The following is a 21,799-nucleotide window of genomic DNA, read 5'->3' as shown; positions in this document are numbered from 1 at the left end:
GAAAACAAAAGCCATTAAAGAAGCACCCAAACCTGAAAATACCCAACAACTAAGAGCTTTTTTTGGGCTTGATAAATTACTATGCAAAGTTCATAGGGAATCTGTCTGGTAAACTATCACCACTGTACAAGCTGCTACAGAAAAATGCAACTTGGCACTGGGGTAAACAACAAGAAGCTGCTTTTAATACAGCAAAAGAGGCTTTGTCTTCTGACACCTTACTAACTCACTATGACCCAGGGAAAAGACTTGTATTGACATGTGATGCTTCACCAGATGGTGTAGGAGCAGTCTTGTCCCACATGGATGAGAAGGGTGACAGACCCATTGCCTTTGCCAGTAGATCTTTGAACCAGGCTGAGAAAAATTATTCTCAGTTAGATAGGGAAGGCTTAGGCATCATTTTTGGTGTTAAGAAATTTCATAAGTTTCTGTTTGGTAGGAAGTTCACCATCTTTACAGATCATAAACCATTGCTAGGTTTATTTGGAGAAAACAAAACCCTACCTGAGCATGCCTCACCAAGAATTCAAAGATGGGCTATCACACTAACTGCATACAATTATGAATTGAAATACAAACCTGGATCTGAGAATAGTGCAGATAGTCTTAGTAGATTACCTTTAAAAAAACCAAAGCCTTAGTTATGTACCAGAAGATATATTTGTTCTTTTCACTATCATGGATAACTCCAATATAAATGTGAATGATATTAAAAGAGAAACACAAAAAGATGAGTGCTTAATAAAAGTATATGAGTACTGTAAAAATGGTTGGCCTGAAGAGTCAGTGAATGAGGACTTAAAGCCATATAAAATAAGAAATAAAAACCTTTGTGAAGATAATATAAAAGATGGAGAAGATGCAGTCCATTATCAGTCAGAGTTGCCTAAACAAAGTATTTGTAACTTAATAAATGATTATGGTGATATGGCAATTTCAAATGCTTTTAAAGAAAATACATTAGTAAGAAGGAATGTGATCATCAAACAACTTTGCTAACATCATTAGCACTTACAGAAACTAAAAGGGTAACATCAAAAGTAAATACCAAACAGAAGAAGCTAAATGTGACAATGAAAGAGTAAACAGGTTATTAGCCAAATACCGCACAACTCCTCATATAACAACAGATGTTGCACCATGCGAATTGCTATGTGGTAGGAAAATTAAAACTCATCTTGACCTACTACATCCAACTGTTCAAAGGTCTGTTTCCCAACATCAACATACACAAAAAGTAAATCATGACAAATCATCCATTGAAAGAGAATTTGCAGTTAATGATAATGTGTATCTAAGAAACTATAGGAGAAGGGAAAAATGGATATCAGGTCAAATTGTTCAATGTACAGGACCTGTGTCTTATAAAGTAAAAATAACTTGTGCAGATAATAAGTGTGAATCTGTCAATCCCACCAAATCTGAACAGTTCACACCAACTCAGTTTGTTCCACAACCAAGTTCTGTTGATATGAGTGAACCAAGTGGTCTAGAGTCAGGAAATGTAAATTCTGGAGTTAATGATTTAAATCCTAGACCTCCTGAGATAGAGAATCCATATGGTCAGAATCTTGGGTCACCAAATCAAAAACCACTGAGAAGGTCAAGCAGGACAATCAAAGTCCCAAATAAGTTAGACCTATGATTTTAAAGGTCAAAAGGACTTTGACATCATTGTTTTGTATTTTAATTATGTTGTAACTGTAATAGATTGAAATAATTGTGAGGTCAAGGGAACTCACTCTTCTGTATTAGTTATATTTATAATATTATTATCTTGAGTGATGTCCCTTGTGTACTTCCTTCCGTCCTCTCTGTGTGTTACCATCGTGGGGTAGTTAGACCCAATTAAATGTGTTATATACAACCACAGGCTTCTGTCGTCAATCTATTATAACTGGCGACGAAGGATAAACATCTACTAGAAAGAGCACCTACTTACGCAAAAAAGAGGTTTGCTAGAGCTTATTAGCTAATTATTTCTAGAATTATGGCGCTGTATGGCCAAATAAAAGAATTTGATGCGAATGATGAAATCATTCAAGATTACCTAGAGAGGTTAAGCTTTTACCTAGAAGCTAACGACGTGACGATAGAAGCCAAAAAGAGAGCTATTTTGTTAACAGTCATAGGGCCTCAACAATTCAGGCTACTAAAGGACTTATGCGCACCAGCTAGTCCAGATACCAAGAGCTTTAACGAGCTGAGCAAATTGCTAACAGACCACCATGCGCCTGTACCATCAAAGTTTCTATGTCGAGCTAGATTTGACAGTAGGACTCGTCAACCAAACGAGTCAATATCAGAATATGTTGCTGCTTTACGTCATTTAAGTAGATTCTGTGAATTTGGAGAAACGCTGTCTGACAGACTATGTGAAAAGTTTGTGACAGGTGTAAACAGCCCGGATATTCAAAGAAAGTTGCTGCTCGAGTCAGATCTAACATTAGAAAAAGCAATACAACTTGCAATGTCATTCCAGCAGTCATCTGATGCGGCGAGATCTTTAGCACCTTCAGAGATCCATGCAGTAAACAGCAGGTTAGTCAATAAACATCAACCCCATCAGAGCATTCCAACTTATGCTAAACAGCCTGCTCGTTCAAATCCTAGATCTAAATCTAGTAATAATTATCAAAAATGTCATCGATGCAAAGGTCCCCATGCATCTCATCGGTGCAAGTTCAAGTCTGCAACTTGTTATAAGTGCGGTAAGCAAGGTCACATTGCTAAGGCCTGCTTTGCAAAGTCTTCGTCTGTTGCTAAATCTAGCCAGTCAAGACAGTACCGCAACCAAAAGCAGCACTATGTTAACTCTCACCAAGACTACCTAACCCAACCAATGAACCACTCTACCTGTGAAAATGCTCAAATTGATTTGCAGCCGGATTTCAACCTGTTCTCTGTTAAATCAATAAGTCATGCTCCCATCAATGTACAAGTTAATATCAACGGTAAGAGCATCAGCTTCCAACTTGACACTGGAGCATCTCTAACAGTCATAACAAAGAAAGATTTTGACGCTGTCACAGGAGGATCAGTGTCTCTACAGCCGTGTCACAAGTGTTTAACAACATACACTGGTGACAATGTTCCGGTAATAGGAGAGTGTATGGTTCATGTAAGTTATAATGGTCAAAGTGTTAAACTTCCTCTTCTTGTGGTTGAAGGAAATGGACCGCCATTACTAGGTAGGAACTGGTTAAGTGATCTTAAGTTAAATTGGGAGAGTATTTGTTCATTGAAGAATGTAAAAGAATCTAGTCTTACTTCACTAGATAAAGTTATATCTGAAAATAAATGTGTTTTTGGTAACTCTGGATTACTAAATGATAGAACAGTGAAGTTAAGCATTAAAGATACAAATCCAAGATACTGCAAAGCTAGAGTTCCACCTTATGCAATGAGGAATAAAATTGAAAATGAGCTAAGTAGATTGGAATCTAATGGCATTATAAAGAAGGTAGACTATTCCGATTGGGCGACACCCATTGTGCCAGTGTTAAAGAAGGATGGTTCTATAAGAATTTGTGGAGATTATAAAACTACACTGAATAAGCAAATAGAGCTAAATAGGTACCCTATACCTAACATTGAGGAAATTTCTTTGAATTTGGCAGGAGGAGACAAATTCACTGAATTAGACTTTAGTCATGCTTACACTCAACTAGAACTGCATCCAGATTCAAAAGTCTATACGACAATAAACACTCATAAAGGACTCTACCAATATGAAAGACTATGTTTTGGCATATCATCTAGCCCTGGAATTTTCCAAGCTGTCATGGACAGTATTTTTAAGGATATTCCAAATGTTTGTGTGTACTTTGACAATGTGTACATAACTGGTAAGAATGACACTGAACATCTTAAAACACTTGATAAAGTCTTGAAAATTATTGGTGAAAAAGGTTTAAAGATAAACATAGATAAATGTCAATTCATGCTGACAGAAATTAGTTTTCTTGGTTATATATTAAGCAAGCAAGGCATCAGACCTCAACCTGAGAAAACAAAAGCCATTAAAGAAGCACCCAAACCTGAAAATACTCAACAACTAAGAGCTTTTTTGGGCTTGATAAATTACTATGCAAAGTTCATAGGAAATCTGTCTGGTAAACTATCACCACTGTACAAGCTGCTACAGAAAAATGCAACTTGGCACTGGGGTAAACAACAAGAAGCTGCTTTTAATACAGCAAAAGAGGCTTTGTCTGCTGACACCTTACTAACTCACTATGACCCAGGGAAAAGACTTATATTAACATGTGATGCTTCACCAGATGGTGTAGGAGCAGTCTTGTCCCACATGGATGAGAAGGGTGACAGACCCATTGCTTTTGCCAATAGATCTTTGAACCAGGCTGAGAAAAATTATTCTCAGTTAGATAGGGAAGGCTTAGGCATCATTTTTGGTGTTAAGAAATTTCATAAGTTTCCGTTTGGTAGGAAGTTCACCATCTTTACAGATCATAAACCATTGCTAGGTTTATTTGGAGAAAACAAAACCCTACCTGAGCATGCCTCACCAAGAATTCAAAGATGGACTATCACACTAACTGCATACAATTATGAATTGAAATACAAACCTGGATCTGAGAATAGTGCAGATAGTCTTAGTAGATTACCTTTAAAAAACCAAAGCCTGAGCTATGTACCAGAAGATGTATTTGTTCTCTTCACTATCATGGATAACTCCAATATAAATGTGAATGATATTAAAAGAGAAACACAAAAAGATGAGTGCTTAATAAAAGTATATGAGTACTGTAAGAATGGTTGGCCTGAAGAGTCTGTGAATGATGACTTAAGGCCATATTAAATAAGAAATAAAAACCTTTGTGAAGATAATATAAAAGATGGAGAAGATGCAGTCCATTATCAGTCAGAGTTGCCTAAACAAAGTATTTGTAACTTAATAAATGATTATGGTGATATGGCAATTTCAAATGTTTTAAAGAAAATACATTAGTAAGAAGGAACGTGATCATCAAACAACTTTGCTAACATCATTAGCACTTACAGAAACTAAAAGGGTAACATCAAAAGAAAAGAAAAAAAGATTTTTGCCATTTAATACACCCACTTCAAATACTGGATCACAGTTGCAAAGTGATATTGTCCAGGATATTACTTTTAAACAGTATTTTTGGTTACCAAAAAGCACTATCAGATTACCTGAGGAAATTGATCAATCAAAGAAATCTATGTCAGTCAAGGATCTGAATAACAGCATAATACTTCCAGATGCCAATTCAAAAATAGTTCCATTAAATCATGACAAATCATCCATTGAAAGAGAATTTGGTGTTAATAAGAATGTGTATCTAAGAAGTTATGGGAGAAAGGAAAAATGGATACCAGGTCAAATTGTTCAATGTACAGGACCTGTGCCTTATAAAGTTAAAAATAACTTGTGCAGATAATAAGTGTGAATCTGTCAATCCCACCAAATCTGAACAGTTCACACCAACTCAGTTTGTTTCACAACCAAGTTCTGTTGATATGAGTGAACCAAGTTGTCTGGAGTCAGAAAATGTAAATTCTGGAGTTAATGATTTAAATCCTAGACCTCCTGAGATAGAGAATCCAGATGGTCAGAATCTTGAGTCACCAAATCAGAAGCCACTGAGAAGGTCAAGCAGGACAATCAAAGTCCCAAATAAGTTAGACCTATGATTCTAAAGGTCAAAAGGACTTTGACATTATTGTTTTGTATTTTGATTATGTTGTAGCATATTGTGCATTGTTTGTAAGGATGTAATCTACCATAGTGTTCATGTTACAATATAATTGGTGATTTTAGGATACTATCAATTGTTCTATTGAGAGATGTGTTATTGTGTTCTAAGGGTAAAGGGATGTAATAGATTGAAATAATTGTGAGGTCAAGGGAACTCACTCTTCTGTATTAGTTATATTTATAATATTGTTATCTTGAGTGATGTCCCTTGTGTACTTCCTTCCGTCCTCTCTGTGTGTTACCATCGTGGGGTAGTTAGACCCAATTAAATGTGTTATATACAACCACAGGCTTCTGTCGTCAATCTATTATAGTAACATATTGTGCATTGTTTGTAAGGATGTAATCTACCATAGTGTTCATGTTACAATATAATTGGTGATTTTAGGATTCTGTAAATTGTTCTATTGAGAGATGTGTTGTGTTTACTAAGGGTAAAGGGATGTAATATAGTGAGACTTGTGAAGTCAAGGGAACTCACTCTTCTGTATTAGTATTATATTTATACTGTTATCTTGAGTGATGTCCCTTACATGTTTATGTGTATTTTGTGTCTCTCGTCACTTCCGTCCTCTCTCGTACCATCATGTAGTTAGACCCAATAAACGTTTTATATACAACCACATGCTTCTTTCGTCAATCCATTACAGATAGTATGGTCAGCACTATGCCCAGCTGGCTTTACTTTCCCTAATGTGAGTTAGGTACCCATCAGAGTTGGTTGGATGGTCTACCAACATGAACCTGGATTCGAACTCGAGTCCAGCTCTCAACCGCGCTTTTTAGTGCACATATTAAAAACTCATATTTATAAATGTTTCTATTTATGGTTTTTAAACTTTAGCCACATTACTGGCATTTTCAATATTTGAATGAATAACAAGACGAACATATACATAAGTATTGTTAATTGTTAACCCATGTTAAATAGAACACTGAGACCTAAATTTCAAGATGAGTGAGGAGAGACACCAGACGCTATTGCATGACCAAAGGATTTTAAACTTTATCTCATTGATAAGAACATTGCTCAGCAAACAAAATGACTTCTAGATGAATATTTATAATTCTCTTAGTAATTTTTGGGATTTCATTCATCAACTGGCAATAATATATTGTTAATTAATCATAAAACGATTAAAAAATGAAGTCAATATCAAGTGATAATTTTTAAATTAGAGCATCTTATAAGATTTTTTACAGCAATTTTTTGGACCACCAACGGCTGAAGTGGTGTTAACCACTGCTGTAGGTTTAGTGAGTAAATGATTGTGACAACTTCCTTTTTTACTGATGCCCCTTCTTGTTTGAATCAAATTAAACCAGTTTCAAACCACTGTCTAATGCAAAATAAAAATATAAGAAAAAGTTCATCATTTTTATTTTATTTTTAATACAATTGGGTCAAAGGAAATACTTTAAAAAAGTAATACTGAATGAATACATTATGTGGCTTTAATCGTTAGACTAACCAAGTTTTAGTTATCCTAGATTTAAAAATTTAGCAATTTAGTGCATCAACTGTTCTTTGTGAGAGGATCCTTCTCACCAATAAAATGCATCTGCTAATTTAGAACATCAATTGCTCAAATCCAATATGCCTGTATAGATATCAAATTTCACACAAAAATATTGCATTGCTATTATCTGAACACAACTTTAAGTAAAAAACTTAAATTGCAAAAGTGAAATTGAATTTGTTTGCAAGTTTTAGGGGATATCATAAAGATAAAAGAAAAAAGTGAAACAGTGTTTTAATTAAAAAATGTAAATTGGTAACATCCCAAGTTTATATTTAACAAACAAACAATAAAAGTATTTGAGAGAAACCTGCATTTTAAAAAAGAAGAGTGGAAAAAAGGACAACAGATCAAGTATTTATTATGAAAAATTGATATCTTTTTCACTGGTGGACAAAATGAACTAAATTTTTATAAAATTGTATAAAACTGCTCAATAAAAATATAAGTTCTAGAGTCGCTTAGATGAATCAACAAAAAGGAGAGCACTAGAATCAAAATTGATGCCTGATTTCATTTTATCGTTACTGCTATCAAATGCCAACAGGGGTGTGTTTGGTTTTCCATAAAGCTGTTGCTCAACTTTGTGTAATCTTTTGTTATCTCTACTGTCTAAGGGGCTTGCACTTGCAGGTTTGGTAGCAGTATCTTCCTTTACTTTATTTGATGTAAACTCAGCACTTCTAACTCGTGTTTCATTTGAAAATAGATTATTTGGTGGACTAGTATTAACATCCCAGTCTGAGTCAGAGTCTGATAATACACTAGGTTGTCTTTCATAGCTTGGATAAGTTGGACAAATGTTTTGTTTGTTAGTCTTTTTGTCACACACAAATGGTTTATCTTCAACATTTTTCAGTCTTTTTTTTTCTAAACTGCTTTGAGAAGAGACTGACTCTTTGTGTGAAAAAATACCATTTGTTACACTTTGTATAGCTTTGTAGGTGTCAGATTTGTGAGAATCTGTAGTCTTTGATTGTTTACCAAGAGCCATTTGAAGTTCTTGAATTTTCAAATCTTTTTTAGCAATGCTAAGTTCTAATGCTGTGATCAAGTCATTCTGTTCATTCAGCTGACTAGAAAGCTCTACAATTACTTTTGAGTGATTATTTTCATCAATCTGAACCTTAGAGTGATTATTTTCATCCATTGAAAAATCGCTTAAAGTTTTCAGTTCTCTTCTGTTAGTTGATATCTCTGAAAACTGAGCTGAAAAGACAAAAAGCCATGTTTGAATATTAAGTACAAACTTGTCAGTTGCACTTACATCTATCAATTCTAACCTGAATTATTAGCGTAGATGATATTTTAGATATATAAAATATTTCTTGGAATGATATTTTATAATAATAGTGGAAACAATATGCTTACATTCTTCTTCTTCTAATTCTCTCTGCTGCGCCTTCACCTCCATTTTATTTATAAAGGTTTCTTGACGCATTTCCTGAATTTGTTTTCGAAGCACTCTGACTTGTTTTTTTAGTTTCCTTTGCTGTAATATACACAATTTTGTCTCATGCAATGTAAATATTGTAATATTATAGATCAGCAAAAGAAATTGTTTAAAAGCTTAAAAGATTTTAAGGCAAAGTTGTATTGATTAGGCCTGAATTATTTTTCACCTTTTAATCTGAAGGTAAAAAGCCACTTATAGCTACTTTAATTAATATGCAATTTACCATAGACAGACAGTTTTCAGTTAGAGGGATGATATGTTTAAATGATAGCATAACAAATTTGTTCTAAATTATTGTCAAATTAGTTTTCCTTAAACGATTACACCAAACTGATATTTTTACATTAGTTTACAAAAACATACCATTTTGTTAGAATCATCTACAGCTTTCTGAAGGTCTTTTTCCAATTTTAAAATACACTGGTCTTTAACATGAAGAGACTCATTAAATAAGGCAGGGTAACTATCACTTGACTGGGACCCTTGCACATTTTTTTCTTTACTTCTTTCCTCAAATAGCTGGATTTGATCTAGTAAATCCAACCTTTCACTTTCCACTCTAGCTAACTGTTTAAATAGTTATTTGAAAATCAAGGCGACAATAGTATACATTTTGAACAACATTGTTCTCATAATATTGAAAATATTGATGTAAATAGTTTAAAAATAAAATACAAATGTTGTTATCACCTAGACAACAGAAAGGTAACAAAAGAATTTGCCAAAAAAAATGTATAAAATAAACTGACATGCAATTAAGTTTAAACCACTATAAAACAGCATAAAAAGTAGGCCCAAGTATTTTTTAAAATAATTTTTTGTATGTCTGGCAGTCTGAACTATTTTTCAAAACACAAGCATTTCTTTGATAATTAGCACAAAAAAAAACCTTTAATATTAAGATGAAATAAAAAATATGTAAACATGTATGTTTAGAACGTGTTTATTTTTTTGTCAAAACAAGAGTTTGAAGAATATTGTGGTACTTAAAACCTCAAGAGAAAGTTCCCAGGATTATCTAACAAGTAAGTTGCTTCCATAACACAAAAATGTTTACCTCTTGTTCCAGCTCTTTAAACTTTTTACAGCAGTTTTGACAAGGTTCTTCCTAAAATATATATTTACTGTCAAAGTAAAATTTACAAACTACATAATTTTAACAATCTACTGGGTATTGCTTTGTTTATATGTTACACTAATAGTCATATATGACCATAGGTCCTATCTTCCAATTAAACACAAAAGAAATCACTATAACTGTAAAGCAAAAGGCAAATTAAATAATGGAGATATTTTTTTAATGAAGCACTACAACAGTCACTAGTTGTTTTTTTTTTAATTTTCCAAAATGCTAAACATTATCCTGAATAAATATTTGGCCAAGACAGTGTTTTGCTGTTGCCTTCACTGGTTTTTAAAGAATGGTTGGTTTGTATGGGTGATCTCAAAAATGTTCTGTTTGATACTATATATGCATTTGTAAAAGAGTATGGAAGAAATGAACCACTAAATAAAATAATAAAAAGTAGAAAATAAATTTTTCTTTTGTGCTTCCTCGAGCTGTGCAGGTTCTTGTGATGACTGACAAAAAACGTGGGTACGTTCACCATCAAATTTCCCGACCCACGTTTTTTGTCAGTCATCACAAAAACCTGCACAGCTCGAGGAAGCACAAAAGAAAAATTTATTTTCTACTTTTTAGTCCGCAAGAAAAACGTTGTTTTTTAAAAAGTTTTTTTTAAGTATTTTATTTTCTCCTTTTTAGTCCGTTGCTACACATGAAAAACGTGGTTTTTAAAAAGTTTTTTATATAGTTTATTTTCTACTTTATCTAATGACTTGATTAAGTATGACTTGACTAAGTGTTTATAAATACACGGACTAAAAATCTTGAGCGACCGATACGCTTTAAACAGAGAAAGGGCGTAATTTAAATAAGCCTACATGCCGTGACCAGGATTCGAACCTGGGTTGTCGCGGCCACAACGCGAAGTACTAACCATACGATCACGGCCAGCGCGCTCACATCGATTGGGGCCGAAGTAACTGTGTCAATAGGCCTCCAGTCTTGTCGGTATGTTTAGAAATCATGTCCTCAATTTTATGGTCCTTGGGGCGTAATTTAATTAAGCTAATTTAGGTCTCTAATTGCTAGTTTTTATGATTGCATCTGAAATTGTTAGGCGAAAATAGCATGCATTCCAAATTTCAGATCTCTAGAGCAATCAGAAGTGGGCTAATTTTCGATGTCAATTTTAACAACAAACATCCAAACAACCAAACAACCAAACAAATAAACGCGAAGCTGAGTTAAGAAAAACGTGTTAAAATATTTTGCATACACATTAAAATGTATAACATATTAGCAAAACTGTTTTCAGATACTACTATTTGCAACTTAATTAGAACATTTATTAGATAATGTCTCTTCTTCGACAGTTAGTATAATCTAATCCCTTACTTATACAATGAAGATTTATTTGAAAAATATTTGCATTGAATAAGTTTGCAGCTAAATTTTGTTCTGTATTTATACTAACTGTCAAAGAAGAGACATTATCTAATAAATGTTCTAATTAAGTTGCAAATTTAAAAAAAAATCTAATCCCTTACTAATACAATGAAGATTTATTTGAAAAATATTTGCATTGAATAAGTTTGCAGCTAAATTTTGTTCTGTATTTAAAAAAAAGGCTACTTGAATCTGAAAGTTTCGCTACTTACTTTAATTACAGAAGTATTAGAAAAACTAAATGTGTTTTGAACATCATTATTCTGTAATGGTTTCTCAAAACTAACAACATCTGCTTTAGATTTTCCATTTAAATCCTTCCTGAAAAGTATAAAGTAGTTATAATTAAGATACTAAATTTAAAACCCATGAACAGAGGCGTAGCAAAGGGGGGGGGGGGCATATGGGTTGGAAAAATAAATTGAAAGCTTGAAGGGGGGTGCAAATCAAAAATTTAAGAGGGGGGTGCAAATCGAAAGTTTGTCCCCAGGCGCCGGGAAGGGTCGCTACGCCTCTGCCCATGAACCCACTAAATGAAAGTTGTCACTTGTAATGTTTGAGCTTGTGTCTGTTTATAATTACATTTTTTACATTTTTAATGTTAAAAATACAATAATTGTGGTTCAATAATTATGGCAGACCCATGTAATATATATATATATATATATATATATATATATATATATATATATATATATATATATATATATATATATATATATATATATATATATATATATATATATAAAATAGGCCTACATGAACAAAACCAAAGTATGCTTGATGTACAGTGATACCTTGACATATGAGTTTCCTAAGATATGAGATTTTTTTTAGAAATGAGGGTGTTTAACAATTTGCAGAAAAGAAACACCTAGAAAAAGCTGCAACTGGTTGTGCATCAAAGCTGTTAAACGAAACTTACCTAACTTTCCTGAACATTCTGAAAGGGAGGAAAAAACAAACCTCCTTGGACAGGTTTATTTTAATGGCCTGCATTGAAAAGTGGGGAAGTGAGGAAAGCGTGGTGAAAAAAAGCAAAGACCAGAAAAAAGAAAAGCAGTGATGAAAATCAAATGACAGTAAAAAAACATTATAAGATAGCATTCAGGTTTAAATTTAAATTCTGTTAAGTTTAGTGATAAAGTGTGGGATTAAGAGTGAAATGAGTAAGTAAATGAATGTGATAGAGGGAGATAGGCATTAAAAGTGAGCGAACCAAGTGAAGCTGCCTCCCTTATTTTCTCCACCCAACACTGGGCTTACTCCTCACCAGCATCTTCCATAAGCTCAAGTGAGCTGATTTTCAAGGTAAATACTTTTATAAAACTAGTTTTTTTTCTTTGCATTATCCTTTATTATGTTATTAAACAATATTTTCAAGTATAAATACTTCTCATATAAAAAAGAATACATAAAAAACAAGTGAGGTGGCATTTGGGGGCTGGAAACAATTAGTTTGTTTCGATTAGTTTAAATAAAGATAAATGCTTTGAAATATGAGTAATTTGACATACAAGCAATATTACTGAATGAATTAAACTCTTATCTCGAGGTACCACTTTATATTATTATAGGTTGTTTGTATTATAGTGAAGTAAGTATATAGACCAAAAGTAATTATTTTTAATATCCTGGAGAGTCAAGCCATTAGAAAAATAATATGACATGTACATGACATACTTAAGGATATTTTTTTCTAGTATCACTATCCTAATATCAGCAATGCTCGCTTGGAAACAACCTCAATATAGTTGTGTGTTGTCTTGGGGGTCATCCATAAATGACGTCACGCTTTTTTTGACGAGTTGTACCTCCCCCTCCCCTCAGTCACACGTCGTCAAAAACAGCCAGACCCCCCCCCCCCCCCTCAAATTTTTTTTTAAACTGCTATATTTTTCCAAAATCTTGTCTGAACTCTGTCAAAATAGAGTATTTTAATCAATTGTTATTACAATATATTAAAACACTTTTCTAAAACGCAAAATAACATCTAAAATTCGTTTTCTAACTGCTTTTTTATAATGCAAAAGTGTGATGTTGCACCATCTGAACCCCCCCCCCTCCCCTTCATCACACACCATCACAAAATTACGGACCCCCCCTCCCCCCTAGGAGTGTGACGTCATTTATGGACGACCCCTTGTCATAACAAGCAAATTGGCAAAGGTGCAAAGAGTTTTAAAAATATTTTTACTTTTTCAAAATTATATTTTATTTTAATCATTTTAATTTTAAATAATTAACTATTATAACAGTTTTGATTTTGCTATTATATTATAACTATTCCATAAATGTATTTAATGATGTAATACACTTTTTATTAAATTGATTAAACCTTTTGAACAAGAAATTCACACACACAAAAAAAGAAAAACAACCAAAGGCTAATAGGTCATCCATAAATAACGGAATTTTGTGACAATGTGTGATGAGGGGGAGGGGGAATGCAGATAGTGTAATGTCAGACTTTTGCACTTTAAAAAAAGTAGTGTTAGAAACTGAAGTGTAGCAGTTATTTCGTATTTTAAAAAAAAACTGTTTTTGTAAGTTGTAATTTAATCGAGCTCATTCAATATTTTTAATTAATGTTTTAAAAAACTTCAACTTTGAGGGATGAAGTGTGAGAGATCACAAGCCAAGTGCTTGCCATGTAGTTTTTTTTCACAATGAAGACTTCATTATAAAGGATAGGTCCACAGTCACTTTGGAATTTTTTTCTGGTAATATATTAGGCCTATCAGTATCAGATATTCTAAATTGACTTTATTGACTATTGAATAGTGGATTGTTCATACTTTTTAAAAAAAGATAAGTAATTTTGATATTCTCTTTAAAATGCCTATTTATTTTGCAATGTCCAATATAATGCATGGCTTAAATTTAAGAAGAGACAGGCGTTGTAGATTAGAAAAATCATTATATTGATGCATAACTTTACTCTAAACCCTTCCATATCATATGCATCTGAAACCACTCAATATTTTATTAGAGTTGAGGTGAATAGTCATTAACATTAATAATTTAATTATTTTAATTTAAATGGACCTATTAATAATTAATTAATTATTATTCCAACCTGCTTTTTGGTTGAGAGATGTGACTTCCTTGCTCGATTGTGATATTGGAACAAGACGACTCTGCTGTATTAATTTGATTACTAGAACCAGAACCCATTGTTTATGCATAAAATTACTAAACTTTATTCAGAAGCTCAATCCCCGTTCTGTCTCATAACAGTTATTGTAATATCTTTAACTTTGTATAAGGTAGTACGGTTGCCATTTTGAAACATAAGCGTTTCCTAGCCAACCTTTAAAAAATGTAACTTGTTTTTAAATTTACAAAACAATTACCAAATTATTATTTAGCCTAAAAATTATTTAAAAAAAAAAATGAAATACTAAAAAATACATAGATCTGGAATCTATTAACAACGGAATTTTTTTGTAAAATAATTCTACTCCATGTTTAAAAACTACCAGATCTATATAGTATATACGGACAAGATTTCGTTTCGTTCGTTCGTGAGTAAACAATTGAGTGGTAAACGAAACAAAACGATAGAGACTAGCTAGATCTAGGAACAACCGGGAAGTTTAACACAAATCACTGGTCATAATCATATATTAAATATTGACTATTGACATTATTATTCTAGATTCAAGTCCTAAAACACTGAATCTGTCTAGATGTTGAGCAGACTAATGGATCAAAAATAAATAAAATCAAACAAGATCTAATCTACTAGTAATCTAGATTTAGATCTAGATCTAGATCTAGATCTCTGCTACACAGATCTAAAATAATCTAAATGACAAATCACGTAAAATGTTCATCATTCATGAGTAAAACTGGTAATAAAAGTTATTCTAGTAACTTACACAGTTAGTGACAGTTAGTGTTAAGTGTTAAGTTATGCTTACTGATATACTCTACTCTACTGATTGATAGCTCACGGCTAGTCTATTATAGTTAATTATAGCTATACTATTTATAGTTATAGTATAGTGAGGCTATAGATCTAGGATAAAATTATATAAAATATAAAAGTCATAAGATCTAGCCTAGGCCTAATATATATAGGCTTAAATAAATACTAAATAATGTTTACACCTTACGCCCCATTTTGTGTATATACCAAATTTTGAAGTCAAATCTTTTGAGTGTAGACTAGAGTATTGATCTAGAATCTACATGCTTGCAAGGGCTATTTTGCTAGTTAGTTTTGGAACCTTAATGACAGAATAAAAGGACCTTGATAGAAATTTGTGTTCTCAAGTTTGGATCTTTGACTTTGTTTGGACTTGTGACAGTAGGTCATCCCTGAGTCCACTCAGCTCTTCCGAGTACTTACCTTATGTTGGGGAAAGTCAAACTGGCTGGGAATAGTGCAGACCACATAATTCTTTTGTAAACTGAAACATACGGACTCTACTTCATCTGCCCAATGGATCACTAGGTCTAAAAAGGAATCTTTTTTAAGTGTGTAGGTCAGGTTACTTACTACCAGCATTTTTTCTGAATTTGCAGAATTATGGTTTACCGTAAACAACTTCTTTGGCATAGGATCTACACATGTACTTATGTGAAACTAAAATTGTAAAAAATAGCATGGGCCCAATGAGCTACAGTAATTTAAAGCTGTATTTTAAATTCTCCTTCAAGCTTTTTGTGAAATATTGAGTAAAACCACTTTTTCTCCAAAAGCCAATGTGTCTAAAAGATTCTAGATCTATTTTATGCCTATATAATAATTTTATCTGAAACCTTTTTATTTTTAAATTATTGGTAGTCTTTTGTTTACCAACGTTCGACACTTTTTTTGTTGCAGATCTCACCATACTGAATGAGTGTTTGTATGGAACAACTAAGGCTTTACTTTCTCAATAAAGAAAAATGCTTGTGTTTGCAGGGGAGCTAACAGTCCATGTACCATCTTTTATTCATGGAACAGTGAGTAGACTTCATTTAGTACCTACCCTTTTCTTTTAATAGTGTTATGGGAGGTCTGTGCAGTTAAGCTCATAGTTGCTGAACCGAAAAGTCTCGAGTTTGAAACCCCAAGCAGATGAGGCTCGATAGCTGTGGACAGCCACTAATCTAGGAGAAACAGCTCAAAAATCAAACAACTGCTGCCTTGTAGTTTATTCTTGGTTGGACAAAGGATATGGAAGCAAAAAAGAAAAGCAGGCTGAAATGGGAATCAATGGCATAACAAGTTGATACGTAATACTTAAGTGTGTTGGAGGGAATCTCTTCCAACACTAGAATTAAGAACGAAGAAAAAGAAAGAAAAAAAGTGTTATGATAATGATAGTATTAATAGCATTGAAATGAATGTGTTTTTTTTGTCCTTTAGTTATAATCTTTTGATTCATACTATTTCACTGATTTTGCTTGTAACTTTACCTCTTGAGTCTTTTGAAATAGTTTTGGTTTTGATAAAGTCTTGCTAGGTATAATAATGTATGCTATTGTGAAAAGTTAATTTTGTTTGTATTTGTAGTAATTATTTAAAATACAAATCAATGGAAGCCAACATCATATTTTGAAAACACTGCCTTTCTTTCAATCCACTCCACTGATTCTCAATTCTATGCATATTTTCTAAAAGTAGGATAGAGTTGGGCAACCAAATTGTTTATTAAGGAAGCAAAATTTGTATAGAATAACTTCAATAAATAGGCTTATAGATGAACTTAAATATCCTATTGTTTCTCTTTTTAAAACATCCTGTCATATTTAATATTTTCTTCATGACTAGCTTGAATAAATAAAACATTAAAACACTATGTAAAAGCAAATACAATAGTTAGCTATATTTTTGCTTAAAAGCAGGAAGTAAAATAAGCTGCACTGAATATTTAACAATGGTACATAATCTTTCTAGCAGGAAGTTCATACTTCTGACTCACTAGCTTACCAAACTTGCACTAGGATGTATCACATTCAAGTGAAGAAATAGTGCGAAAACCTTTGGCTTTGTCATCCTGGCACATTATAACCCTTCCATTTTTTTTTAAAACTAGGTATAATATAGTATAGGCTTCCATCCAGACAAGTGTAGACATTTTATTTAAAAATTGCAACTGTTTTCACTGTTTTGTTTTTATTTTAAAGTTAGAAAGTTGCTTTTTCTTTAAACTACAGACAAGTAGGCTACTATATGGGACTGTGTGGCCCAGCGGTAGAGCGCTAGACTTCTAACATGAAAGTATAGATTTCAAATCTGGGTTCAAGTCAGTGGAATGTCCCTGAGTCCATCCTGCTCTGATTGGTACCTAACAGAAAGTAAAGGCGGCAGGGCATAGTACTGACCTCATTATCCCTTCATATGTTGATGTCAAGAAACATATAAACTCTACTTCATCTGCCCAATAGACCTCAAGGTCTAAAGAAGAATCTTTTTATAGGCTACTACATTATTGTTCATATAACTGTCTGTCCACCTCTAATAGTATCACAAGAAAACAAGAAAATACAACTTATATAAATAATATATTTTTCAGAAAGTGTACAGCAATGTTTGGTGTGTACTGTACCCTACAGAAAACAAGCAGAGTCCACGCATAGAATTGTATGAAAACAAAGCAAAAGTTAGATCCTCTGGATGTAAGAAAATCATTCATATAGAGGAAGCTAAGTGGAAAACCACAAATCCAGCTGAAATAACGTTTAGCTTTGAAGTGAAGAACAACAAAACCTATGTCTTCCAAACATCCAGTGCAGAAAGTTTGAAGCTTTGGCTTGTTCACCTATGCTGTGTCAGCAAAGAACTCTTTGATACCAAGAATAATGTGGGATTTGATGACCAAGGCAAGCTAGACACTAGTGCATTGACTGGTGATGTGTATGCTACTGTTAGCACTACTAGTACAGGTAAGTTTTTAAATGGGAGTTTTTGGTTTACCTGTATATTACTGAACAGTAACAAATAAAGTAGTACTGCTCTTTCAGGTCTAATAGCCCTTATGGCAGATAAAGTAGAGCTTGTCTGTTTTCTTGTGAAGGAATAGTGTCATTATTTCTATACTTAGCCACTTTTGCTTCTCCAAACTTAAGTCTAGTACACATTAAGGCTGGATAGACTCACTGATGTCTAATACACAGAGTGCATTCAATAATCTACAATAGGTTTAAGTTATGGTCATGGTTTTTTAAAGTACTGGCCTATATTCTGCTCTAGTAACTTATTTTAAGATTTTCTATCTCTTTCTATCTACTTTTTATGGTACTGTACTTAACAAGCTTTTCAGTTATTTTGGATGTTTTAGTTTTAAATCATAGTAATTACAAAAATGAATGTTATTTAATTTTGTATTAATTACAGGGGCTGCCAGCAAGCCTACCTTCCATGTGGTTGCTAGTAAAAGAAGTGACTGCCCACGAATCGGACTTGAAGGCATTTATAAACTGGTTATATTTAATCAAGAAATAAACATACAGAATTTTGACACTGGGAGAAAAATTGTAGCTTGGAAACTTCCTGAGATAAAAAAATATGGATGCTTTGAAGGTTGTTTTTTTGTATCTGCTGGTTCTAAGTCTGGCACAGGAGAAGGTAAATTCACTTTTTATACGGTGGTAGGTCAGCAAATTGTTGATATATTAGCCAAAAGTCAATCAACTGAAGATAATACATACGCACCTGTCCAGAGATCCAACACAAAAGCTCAGCACAGAGATGTGAAGCATGAGGAGAATTATATTCCAGTAAAAACAACAGCTCCTCCGTTACCTCCTCAAATATGGGGACAGAGCAAGACTGAGTCTGCTGAAAATGTTTATGATCACTTCAACTCTACTAAAAACAGTGACGTCAACGTCGAAAATGTTTATGGAATAGGGTCAGCTAAACCTCTGCATCAGGTGGTACCGAAAGCAGAGAACCCTTATGAAGATAGCTCAGCTGGGGCTTATGAAGACTTGTAGTCCTAAACATTTACTGGAGCTGATTGGAAAAAATTAGATCAGTACCAGAATATTCCATGAATATTAAACAATAATTATTGTTCGGTCATTTCTTTAATCATGTTTTTGGTTGATTTTGTTAAGAAAATTATTTTTTTTCAAATGGTATAAAACAATAGTTACATTCAGATCGTATCACATTAATTTTTAAAATTAAGCTAATTTGTTGCTTTTAATATGATACATTGAAATTGTTGTATTTGTTGTCATATTCATACACTCCAGTTTGTATTATTTTAATAGTATTTCCTAGTAAGTTCAAGTATTATTTAATTGTAAATTATTAATGTTAAAACGGCATGTGAATAAAAACAAGAATTGGTATTTAGTAATTTTTAGAAAATTTTAATTGTATTTAGCTTGATTACCTATGATTGTTTTGTGGGACAGAGCTGGACTGCTAACCCGTAAGTCTTGATTTCGAATCCAGGTTGAAGTCAGTAGACCATCCCTGAGTCCACCCAGCTCTGATGGGTACCTAACTCACATTTGTGTAAGTAAAGGCGGCTGGGCATAGTGCTGACCACATTATCTCTTCATATGCCGAGGTCAAAGAAACAAGTGAACTGTACTTCACTTGTCCTGTACACCTTCAGGTTTGTAAGGGAACTTTATTTTACCTATGATTGTTTAAAAAAATTGTCTCAAATGTTTAGATTATCTTTTTATTTATTTTTTTATTTATATTTTTAAATACAATTTCAAACCAGATGGCTCATGAGGCATACAGTTAAATCTGTTTCTCTACATAGTGTGGTCAGATGCCTTTACTTCCCCAACTTGCGTCAGGTTCCCATTAAAGCTGGGCGGGCTCATATATATGTATATATATGTATATATAAATATATAAATATATATATATATATAAATATATATATACACACACGCACGCATACACATATATATACACATATATACTTATATATCCACATATATACATTTTTTTAATATATATAGTATATGACTTATATATGGATCTTTTCTTTTTGTACTCATTTTAAAGGGTAATCATATTGTTAAATTACTCAAATTGTAATGTATGGTGCCTTTTTATTTTTCTCCATGAATTATTTATAAAATTTAATATGAAGACTTCATGATGCTTTTGTATGTACCAGAAAATCAAGTGTGCTGAATTGAGTTAATTTTACATGAGTGATTTTTTGAGTGAAAAAGTAATGTTTATATGTGAATATACACAAATGCAAATTGTGTTCTCTAAAATTTTAAATAAAATGATACATATTTTTCTCTTTTTTTTTTCCTGTTCCTTTATTCTTGTTGTAGCTTTAACCACTCTAGGTATACCCACCAGCCTAGGATATCATGAAAAAATGCATAAATGGTTTTATCACCCATTTCAAGTGACCAGGAATTAATGTCTAACCTGAATGTCACAACCAATGCATCCCTGACCAAATGTTATCACAGAAAGTGATACTTTGATTAGTTAGTGTCAAATTTTAAGTTCTATGCTATGCATCAGTCAATACCCGATAGTGTCATTGCCAAACTCAGTTGATAGAGTGCCTTGAGATTGAGTCAATCTTTAGTGTGTGACCAAAAAAAAATTGCATCAACTTGGGATTTTTCCTTCATGAATTATAGGCAGTATTTAAGGGTATTGAATTGCTAAAGAACAAAAAATGTGCTTTAGCTCCATTAAATTGGCTTGGAACAGGAACAATTGTGTTGGTGACCTCCCTTATCTTCATTTCCAGAGAATTGATTAATCAAAGGAGTGATGTGTGCATGTGCCCCATGGACTTTCTTACTTTACATATACATATACAATAAGCCAATTTACAACAAATGTAAGGAAATAAATAAGGTGGTCAGGTAAAAAATGATTTTATTGTCACAGATGGCAAAAACAATTTGAAATTTAAGATCATACATTAATATGTGTGTCACAAATTTAGTGAGTACAAAGCATAGATTATAATTCTAGTTAATTAATATATTATTATAGTACAAGTTACATATATATATATGTATATATATATATATATATATATATATATATATATATATATATATATATATATATATATATATATATATATATATATAAAAGTAGGCCTACTAATGAGTAGTCTATAAGTTACACTATATGTGACTACTATAGGTCAATTACCCCATTTTAAGGGTTGTCCATAAATCACGTCACTATACTATACTATTTAGTTAACGACCACAGCAACAGTCTGGAGTAAGCTACTGATTCGTACTGTCTGAATACCATACAGAATTACTGAATTACCCAACATCCTTTTTTACTATTTTTACTTTCTCGCATATGAAGTATAGAGAAAGTATTGTAATAGTGAAAAAAAATCGCAATTCGCAATCTCGCCATTTTACACCTCAGTGAGTCGGAAAAACATAATTTTGCCATCTTGTCCGTATGTCTCTGTGTGTGTGTGTGTGTGTGTGAGTGTGTCTGTGAACATGCTAACTTGAGATGATGAAATTTCATAAATAGCTATTATATAAAATTTGTAGTTCTGTATCAACTTTTCAGCTATTTCAGGTAACCTAAAGTGGCACTTATTCTATTTTCAATTTTTCAAAAGCCTATAACTTGAGTA

At 32.7% G+C, this 21,799-nt stretch overlaps 2 protein-coding genes across 7 annotated transcripts; one reads left to right on the top strand and one right to left on the bottom strand.

Annotated features, from left to right (window-relative positions):
• Positions 1-7,559: 7,559 nt before the first annotated feature.
• On the bottom strand, positions 7,560-14,534 carry LOC131955955 (myosin heavy chain, striated muscle). 3 transcript variants are annotated; one of them, XM_059320283.1, is made up of 7 exons: positions 14,314-14,534; positions 12,160-12,177; positions 11,447-11,555; positions 9,780-9,830; positions 9,086-9,289; positions 8,638-8,758; positions 7,560-8,475 (listed from the first exon to the last, which is right to left on the bottom strand). In XM_059320283.1, the coding sequence occupies exons 1-7, from the start codon at positions 14,409-14,411 to the stop codon at positions 7,718-7,720; spliced, it is 1,359 nt and encodes a 452-aa protein (XP_059176266.1). In that variant the 5' UTR covers positions 14,412-14,534; the 3' UTR covers positions 7,560-7,717. The 3 variants fall into 3 exon arrangements, with proteins under 3 accessions (XP_059176266.1, XP_059176268.1, XP_059176267.1); XM_059320285.1 differs by having other exon boundaries at positions 12,160-12,227; positions 14,314-14,423; XM_059320284.1 differs by lacking the exon at positions 12,160-12,177 and having other exon boundaries at positions 7,561-8,475.
• A 295-nt stretch (positions 14,535-14,829) lies between these two features.
• LOC131955953 (insulin receptor substrate 1) lies at positions 14,830-20,442 on the top strand. 4 transcript variants are annotated; one of them, XM_059320282.1, is made up of 4 exons: positions 14,830-14,849; positions 16,069-16,190; positions 17,747-18,116; positions 18,568-20,442. In XM_059320282.1, the coding sequence occupies exons 2-4, from the start codon at positions 16,134-16,136 to the stop codon at positions 19,167-19,169; spliced, it is 1,029 nt and encodes a 342-aa protein (XP_059176265.1). In that variant the 5' UTR covers positions 14,830-14,849; positions 16,069-16,133; the 3' UTR covers positions 19,170-20,442. The 4 variants fall into 4 exon arrangements, with proteins under 4 accessions (XP_059176265.1, XP_059176262.1, XP_059176264.1 ...); XM_059320279.1 differs by lacking the exon at positions 14,830-14,849 and adding an exon at positions 14,862-15,091; XM_059320281.1 differs by lacking the exon at positions 14,830-14,849 and adding an exon at positions 14,862-15,100.
• Positions 20,443-21,799: the final 1,357 nt, after the last annotated feature.

The sequence above is a fragment of the Physella acuta genome, unplaced genomic scaffold (assembly GCF_028476545.2).
Source record: "Physella acuta isolate Inbredline_101_S28 unplaced genomic scaffold, ASM2847654v3 ptg001118l, whole genome shotgun sequence".
NCBI lineage: Eukaryota > Metazoa > Mollusca > Gastropoda > Physidae > Physella > Physella acuta.
The sequence above is the reverse complement of the archived record's forward strand: the minus strand, read 5'-3'. Positions and strand labels throughout refer to the sequence as shown.